Genomic DNA, 9,035 nt, shown 5'->3' with positions numbered 1-9,035 from the left:
CCAAAGGGAGGCAGTTTGAATCTGCCAGCTGGTCTGAGGGAGAAAAATGGACAGGCTCCTTCTGTGCAATTTGTGGTGTTTGAAAACCTTCTGGAGGGTCAGCTATGAGTTGCTTCTGACTCAGTGGCAATGCGTTTGGTTGAATGAGGTGTTTTTTGAGTTAGTTTTCACCTCACAGTGACCTCATGTGACAGTTTAATTGCCCCGTAGGCTTTGTAGGCTATAAATGGAATGTACGCCACAGTTGTAGACTTTGGGTCTTAATCTTGACCAGGTCTTCTCTTCTGTGGAGTCCCATGGACTTGGTGTGTCCAAACAAGGAATTTCTATTCACTGCCAAGTCCTTACCCATAGCACCACCCCTGGGCCTTTCTACCATATGTTGCTATGTGTTAAGTCAATTCTGCCTCATTAAGGAAGCAATGGGGAAGGTGGACGTTAAGGATGGTAGGATAAAGGAAAACTGCCTGGTTTCCTAGGTAGTAATCTCTGATAGCTTAGTGGTAAGGAGTTGCACGGCCAACCCAAAGGGTACACAGTTCGAAGCCAGAAGCTGTTCTGCAAGAAAGCTGGGCAGTCTCCTCGCGTGTAACTTACTGCCTCTGAAACCTGCTGGAGGGTCAGCTGTGGAACTGTTCCAACTTGACCGTACACAACAGCAACAATATTCTAGAGGAGCAGATCACCAGTTCTCCTGTGCAGTGACTGGGTAGGGGTTCGAACTTCCCACCTTTTGGATAGTAACTCGGTACGTCATCATTACACCACCTAGGCTCCTTTTACCATTTGTTGGTAGCTACCAGGTACCGCTGTAGATGAAAAACAGAAATAAGTGGTTCCATCAGAAGTTCAGTGACTAACAAGTTCATGTTCAGTGACAAGGATATATTTGACTGACTCACTAGAGGACGACGTTTGAAGAGCAGTTTCCTTTCCACTAGCAGATACTATTTTCTCCTTCCATGAAATTGTCATAAATACTTGGTTTTTCATTCTTTCCAAGGAGCCAAAAATGAATAAATAACAATTTTTTGCTCTTTTTCTCTCCCATTTGGTCAGCCATGGACGGTTCCCCAGCGTCCCTGGGTCGTTCCTGGGTTTATCCCACAGTTATTCTCTGCCTGTTTGGATTTTTCTCCATGATGAGGCTCTCAGAACCATTCCTCATCCCGTATTTATCCGGGCCACACAAAAACCTGACAAGCGCAGAGGTAAGTTAACGTGTATTGCTGTGCGGTTTCAGTTTCCTTAAGATGTCAACAGAGCAGGCGAGTGCTGGTGGCCTAGTGGCAAGAAGCTGTACTGCAATCCCAGAGGTGCGCAGTTCGAATCCACGTGATGCTCTGCTGGAGAAGGAGGGGCAATCTCCTGTACCAGTCAGATCAGTCAGGAGCTGCTGTTATAAAACAGGACAGACATGGGGGTGGGGGTTTGAGGAGTGAATGGGGAAAGAGGGGATAGATAATGAACACTGCATTAGTTCAGATGAGGGGAAGAACTGTCTAAGAGGAATATATGATAAGGCATTGCATGACAACAGTACGGAACAAGGGGTGCATTGTGGGGTGGGTTTGGGGAGGAGGTGGGAAGGGAGGATGAAAATGTGCAACAATGGAAAAAAAAGCAACCTGCTTTGTAGAATTATATCATGGCAGTTTGGGTTTGGGACACTAACACAATGGCTGGCTCACAAAATGAAACTAATAAACTGTTGTCTACTAAAAAAAAAATTTCCTTCAGCTGGTAATAAGATTAACACATTGGTTTCAAAGGGTCTCATTTTCTTATTTCTCACATACTGCAACTTTTCCACTATTTCCTCACATACAGAAAATATGCTGAGAACATGTCCAGTTTTCAGTTGAGATTCTCATGATATGGATTCTATATTACTAGACCATTTGTCAGGCACAGGATTTAGTCCTGACACACTTTCGTGTTGCTGTATTATAAGCAGAATCTGATAAAGAATTGTAGTTTTTCTTCAATGGAATTCTCTTCCTCCGTTTGGAAATCTATTCCCTGCAGATAAGGCGTGGGCAGGCCCTTCTCTCCTTCCAGAAGGCCATATTCTATCTAAAAGTCTCCCTCTCTTTATTATAACAAATGCACCAAGAGCGTGCCCTGACCAGCTGGAGAATTCCCTGCCTTGAGTGTGTACTTTCCAGCAAGGACTGAAGATGCTGGGTAGAATGTGGCTTCTTCTGGAAGGCAGGTTAATGTTGGAAGCGGCAGAGACACAAGGGCAAGCTTGCGCTGTTCTGGTGTCTACAACTCTTAGGAACAGCTTGGCTCCAGAGTTTCCCGGCTTGAAATTTAGAGCAATTAAGACTACACAAAGGATGGGTCAGGTTCACAATCAACCCAGTGAGCCGAGCCTGTTGCTGTGGACCAGTTAGCCTTACCCTCAATAGATGCAGCTCAGCCTCACTGAGCTTGGTTCTCAGCCTCCGCTTTCTGTAAAAACTTCCCAGAACAAACTTCCAGCCTACAGCTGTCAGTCTGACTCAGAGAAATCCTAGACAGTTGTTACATACTGTCAAGTTGGAACCGACTCACAGCTGACCCTCCAGAAGTTTTCAGAGGCAGTAAAGTGCATTGGAGAGATTGCCCATCTTTCTCCCACAGAGCAGCTGAGGGATTCGAACCATGTTCTCTTGAGTTGGCAGTGCAGCTCCTTATCAGGAAGCCCACTGCACTCCCTGGAACTGCCCAATAGAGTTGCAAGGCTGTCATCTTTCCAGAAGGTGCCACTTCTCTCCCTCACAGAGGCAGCTGGGCCACCAGCCTTTTGATTCTCAAACGAGCCGTTAATCACTGCACCACCATGGCTCCTTACAACAGCCTCAGTGAGACCAGCTTCCCCAGCAGTGGAGGCTCAGTGACTTCAGAGGCTTCCGCTCTCCGCCACTGTGCCCCAAAGAGCGACCATGTCTTCAGTCCTTTCCATCGACAGAAACTAACGACCCACACGGTTCTGACCAAACTCCCCCACTTGACCCTATGAAACTGAGAAGCGAGAGATGAGTGAGCAGAGCTGGCTAGAAGAATGGACGGGAGAGGAATTGGAAGCCCAGACAGATGTTTCTGGAGGGAGATGAGATGCAATACCTGTTCCCACTCTCCCACGCTCCCGGGTCACTTGTTCTGCTGTTCTCACGTGTGCGAAGATGAAGCTGCTTCTGACGTGTGCAGCCACTCTAACAGAACCTGAGTAACCTGAAAATAATTTGATTTTTAACTAACCTACCCACATGTAGACACAATTTAGATTTGATAGTTCAGATAGGTCAGATTGAATATTAGCCCAGTACACCTTGCTAATGGGATGCATTTAAATCTGTGGATTTGGTTTGGGGTTTTGAGTCTTGATTTTAGTTTAGGATTTACTTGGGGTTTGTGTTGATGATTGGACTACGTTTCATGCTTTTCTGCAACATGAAGAATTAACAACTGGATGCAGAATTTTTTTTTTTCTGGGCAAGATACATGAACCTAACTGTTAAGTCATGTCATTTCCTGGTGCTTCGTGGTCACATGATCTGTCTGTCACCCCTGCAGATCACTAATGAGATCCTTCCTGTGTGGACTTACTCTTACCTGGCGCTGCTCTTCCCCGTGTTCGTCCTCACCGATTACGTCCGCTACAAGCCCGTCATCGTCTTACAAGGCATCAGCTTCATCGTCACCTGGCTGCTGCTGCTCTTTGGCCAAGGGGTGAGAACGATGCAGGTCGTAGAGTTCTTCTACGGGATGGTCACCGCCACCGAGGTGGCCTACTACGCCTACATCTACAGCGTGGTGAGCCCGGAGCACTATCAGAGAGTGAGCGGCTACTGCAGGAGCGTCACCCTGGTGGCCTACACAGCAGCCTCCGTGCTGGCCCAAGTCCTCGTCTCCCTGGCCGGCGTCTCCTACTTTCACCTCAACGTCATAACCATGGTGTACGTCTCCATAGCCTTCCTCCTGTCGCTGTTTCTTCCGATGCCCAAGAAGAGCATGTTCTTCCATGCCAAACCCAAAAAAGAAGCCGAGAAGGCAGCCGGCAGAAACACGATGTTAGGCACCTCTCACCAGGGTGATGCCCCGGGCTGTGAAGAGGAGAAACCCACTCCAGAAACACCCACCTTTGCCAGGAATCCGAATGATGGCCAGTTGAGTTGGTCAAAGCCAGAAAACGTGGCTTTGAGAGTCTTTGTGCAGTGGTTCCAGGACCTGAAGGAATGCTACTCCTCCAGGCGACTCTTTTACTGGTCTCTGTGGTGGGCTCTTTCCACGGCAGGTTATAACCAGGTTCTGAACTATGTTCAAATACTGTGGGATTACAAGGCTTTGTCCCCAAATTCTCCCATCTATAACGGAGCAGTAGAAGCTATTGCCACCTTTGAAGGTAAGTAAGCCTTGCTATATATTCTCTTGATCAGCGTAGGCAGTATGGACTATTGCCAGTAACTTGTCAGTGTGGTGTCTTACAACAATGCTTTAAACTTTGTCATGGTGCTAGATGGGCTGTATTCACAAAGTACATTAACTATTTTCAGAGTGGAAAACACTAGAAAAAAAAAATAAGAATATTCTCTTTAATACGTGATTGTTACAAGGAGTTACTCAAAGGTTTGGGATTAAGGACCCCGAATGGTTAGTTCTAGCCTAGCCTCCAAAATTCCATTTGCACATCACTAAAAGGTCCAACATTGTCCATGCAGCGAAAGTTGGATGGAAAGAGTCCAAATTGAGGTGACACTACTTAATAACAGCAACAAAATCATATATAAATAAGGTGTTGGGGATTCTTTTTTGTTATTATTATTTAAATACGAACTGAATGATGAAGCCTTCTTGTTTGCTAGGAAAACCTCGTTAATAAAGGATTTGATTTTGTTAGTACCTCCGCCCTGCCTTAGGTAGCCATGGTGGTAGAACCAGAAGGGAGTCACGCTGTTAACCCGAAGGCCAAGCCTCCCTGGAGGTTTGACTCCAGGGATAGCGATCTCCCAGAGGGCCAGTGCTGCATTGTTCCGGCTCTGCAGCAGTGAGTACCGAGTTTCCCTCCTTTAACAATGCAAATCTGTGTACCCAAAATTCCCCTAAAACAACAACTTTCTTAGGAGATGAATGGTGCGGGGAAGGGTTGGATGAGTTTTAAGAGTCAAGAATCTGCCATGGGGAAACCCGCCTTTGAAGTGTGTGTTCTCCATTATAAATATTTTTATCTTGGCAAACGTAAAAAGAGACTTTGAAAATATTTTCTAGGAAGTGGAAATTTTCCACACCCTCATTTATAAAACGTCTCAGAAAGCGTGTTTGGGTTTTATTACTGTCTCCTTTCCTTTCTCAGAGGCTTCAATTTAACTCCTTGGTCCAGGACCGACTGGGAATGGGCTCACTGAAACTCCCTGCATTCCAATTTTTGGTGGAAAAACTATTATTTCTTCTTATCAATGGTTCATTCCTAGTTCACATTTTTAAAAAGTTACTCATCAGATGTCATGAACTCGAGACATAAATACCCTTGTCATTTTTTGGACATGAACCATAATAATTACTGTTAGGTTGTTTGCTAGTTTGTGCCATCAAGTCAGAACCGACGCATAGCTGACCCTCTAGTGGGTTTTCAAAGGCAGTCAGTTCCATTGGAGGAGACTGCCCATCTGCCTGCCTCCTGCAGAGCAGCTGGTGGATTTGAACTGTATGCCTTTGGGTTGGCAACACACAACTCCTTAACACTAAGCCACCAGAGTGCCCTGTTGTGTATTATAATTATGTATATGCATTGAGTATGTGTAGTATATGCAAATGTGCATAATTACATAATTTTAATCTCAGAAACACTACAAATCAAACCTGGTCCTCCTTTAGCTACCATCTCATTATCTGACATTTTTCATAATGACCACAGTAAAACAGTATCCTGGTGGACTATTTTGCACAGCACCAACATATGTCTGACAGTTACAAAGTTGAGTCTGAAAGTAATGCTGATTGATGGTGAACATATGTGAACATGACCGGGCCATCTGTCTGATTCTCCATGGTTTGATAAATTAGCAATTATGTAATAATAAGTTGTTGTTGGTAGCTGTCAAATAGCAACCAACTCATAGCTGACCCTCCAGAGGGTCTCCAGAGATGGTAAATCACACGGGAGGAGATTGCCCACCTTTCTCCTGTAGCTGGCGGATTAGAACTGTGTGTCTTTGGGTTGACAATACAGCTCCCTCCCACTGAGCCACCTGGAATGAATGCTCTCTGCAACGATATAATCATCTTGTATTTTGTGATCTCTCATTTTCCCCATAACCATCTTCTATTTCAAACCTTATCATATTGAAAAGCAAGTCTGTAGATCTGTTCTTTCAAACCCAGGCCTTAACACATCCATCTGGAATTGGGAAGAAGAGTAGCATGGATAAAGAACAGTACAGTTAATACACAGTTTAACACACTGGGCGGCCCCCATTGTGGAGAACACTGCTGGTTTTAGACGTGTTGGCGTTGTCCATAGCAGTCGATGTTGTCTTTCTTCTCAGCGGCCATGGCTGCCTTTGCCGTCAGCTACGTGAAGATCAGCTGGAATCTCCTGGGAGAGCTGGTGCTGGGGGCCTTCTCCGCGGCCAACGCAGGTTCCCTGTTCCTCATGCATTACACCACCAACATCTGGGTGTGCTATGCCGGCTACTTGATATTCAAGTCATGCTATATGTTCCTCATCACCATAGCCGTGTAAGTACTGCTGTGTCCCTCCACTCCTGAAGTTAATCCAGCGCCGTGTTTTTCCCTTTGTTCTCCTCTGACGCCTCTGAGAACTGACGTCAGAGGATTAGTCCATTGCAGCATTCAGTGTGTGACTATCAGAGTAGATTAGATGCAGCAAATCTGTCTTGTTTGTTTGTTTTTATTATTATTATTAATTTTAAAGAAAGCTTAGAGACTTTGGATTTCCATTCATTCATTGTTGTACTTTTCTCCCTGCCCATGCCTCCTACCCCGCCCCCCAGTTTACTCTTCTCTTTGAAAAGTAAAAGAAAATTTTTTTTCATTGTTATACAGTCCCTCCTCCCAAGTCCACTCCACTATGCAGCCTTTGCTCTGGGTTCCTATCATGAAAATAATACCTAATCCTATATCCCTTTAAACAGTTCTCTCCCTCATCTGTTTCAATGCAGTATACATAAGTTACCCCATCTTTCTCAGTCTCTCCCCAACCCCAATGTCAGTCCTATTTTACAACAGTGGCACTTTGCAGTATTTGTCCTTTTATGACTGAGATATTTCACTCAGCATAGTGTCCTCCAGGGTCACCCATTTTGTATAATATTTCATGAGTTCCTTGTTTTTCAATGCAGCATAGTATTCCATTGTGTTACTATACCACAGCTTCTCTATCCATTCATTTGTTGATGGGCACATGGGTTGTTTCCAACTCTTGCTATTGTGAACAAAGCTGTGATAAACATGGGTGTGCAGATATCTCCTTGGGTAGCGAATATAGTTTATTTAGGGTATATCCCCAGTAGTGGAATTGCTGGGTCAAATGATATCTCTATTTGCAACTTTTTGAGAAAGTGCCATACAGCCTTCCATAGTGGTTGCACCATTTTACACTCCCACCAACAGTGAATAGCGGTTCCAGTTTCTCCACAACCTCACCAGCATTTGCTGTTTGCTGCTTTGTTGAATTTTGTTTTTCTTACTGGGGTGAGATGATATCTCATAGTTGTTTTGATTTGCATCTCTCTTAGACCTAGGGATTTTGAACATTTCTTCATGTGTTTGTTGTCCATCTGAATGTCTTCTTTGGTGAAGTGTCTGTTCATATCCTGTGCCCATTTTTTTCAACTGGATTATTTACCTTTATCTTGTTGTGGTGCAACAAATCTGTCTATAAAATGCTAAGGACCAAGAACGTCACTTTGAGGACTCCCCTTCACCTGAGCCAAGCCGTAGGATTTTCAGATGCCTCATATGAACATCAAAGTCAGACAAAGACATAGGAAGGCTTTGACTTGTGGTCTTGTTGAAGAATACTGAGTATATGCACCATGTTGTTGTTGTTGATTGCCATCGAGTTGAGTACGCCTCGTAGCGACTCTATGAACAAAAGACCTAATGCCTTTCTATCACTGTCATCATTTATCCAAGCTCATAGAGTTTCCATAGGCCTGTGGTTTAGGAAGTGGATGCCACTCCTGCTTCCAAAATTGTTTTACAGCTGGGAGCTTCACCTAACATGGTCCACATTGGGAAACCATTATGGCATTTGACACGCCAGTAGCACAAGGTTCAGCATCACAGCAAACCCAAATTACCTCAGTGCAGCAAAACTGTTGAAAAAGAACAAATGAATCTGGCTTAGAAGAAGTTCAGCCATAATGTTCCTTAGAAGGAAAAGTGAGAAGACTTCATCTCACAGAGTTTGTTATATTCACAGGGGTCAGAGAAAGAGGCCATGTTTAGTAAAGCAGTTGTGGTGTTGTGTGCTGTCCAGCTGACCCTGTGAACAAATGAAGTAGAAGACTAGTGGAAAAGAGAAAGCCTCTCAGTAAGACAGACTGGCGCAGTGGCTGTGATGACGGGTTAAGCACAGCAAAGATTGTGCATTGCCCGCAGGTTCTGGCTCTGTCATCTCTGTAGAAGCAGACAGTCACATCTGTCACCTGTGTTGTGGACTCCAACTGCAGCCTCTAACCACTGACCTTTCCAGCTAACAGTTCAGCACTTAACCCACGGCACCACCAGAGCTCCCTGCAAAGTTTTCCAAAAACCTTGAATCCCAAAGATCTTACTTTTAAAAATTTTTATTCATTGTTGCACATTTTCTTCCCTACTCCTTCCCTAGCTTCTCCCCAGTCCACTTTGCAGTGTACCTCTCATTCCAGGTTGTCACACATAGAATACCTAATCTCGTTCCAGATTATTGTCATACAATAATTGTTGTTGTTGTTATGTGCCATCGAGTCGCCAGTGACTCACAGCAACTCTGTGTACAATAGCCTTAAACCCTGCTCTATCCTTTGCCAATCTTATTGTCTCTG

At 44.6% G+C, this 9,035-nt stretch overlaps 1 protein-coding gene across 1 annotated transcript in view; it reads left to right on the top strand.

The window, feature by feature from the left end:
• Positions 1–1,061: 1,061 nt before the first annotated feature.
• The window catches only part of SLC19A3 (solute carrier family 19 (thiamine transporter), member 3), a 14,192-nt gene continuing 6,218 nt past the window's right edge, over positions 1,062–9,035 (top strand). The window contains exons 1-3 of the mRNA XM_006890325.1: positions 1,062–1,211; positions 3,562–4,390; positions 6,531–6,723. Of these exons, the coding sequence (XP_006890387.1) occupies positions 1,062–1,211; positions 3,562–4,390; positions 6,531–6,723 (1,172 nt within the window). The remainder of the gene's footprint in view (positions 1,212–3,561; positions 4,391–6,530; positions 6,724–9,035) is intronic.

Source organism: Elephantulus edwardii, unplaced genomic scaffold (assembly GCF_000299155.1).
Source record: "Elephantulus edwardii isolate Elephantulus edwardi_28Jun2011 unplaced genomic scaffold, EleEdw1.0 scaffold00087, whole genome shotgun sequence".
Lineage (NCBI taxonomy): Eukaryota > Metazoa > Chordata > Mammalia > Macroscelidea > Macroscelididae > Elephantulus > Elephantulus edwardii.
The sequence above is the reverse complement of the archived record's forward strand: the minus strand, read 5'-3'. Positions and strand labels throughout refer to the sequence as shown.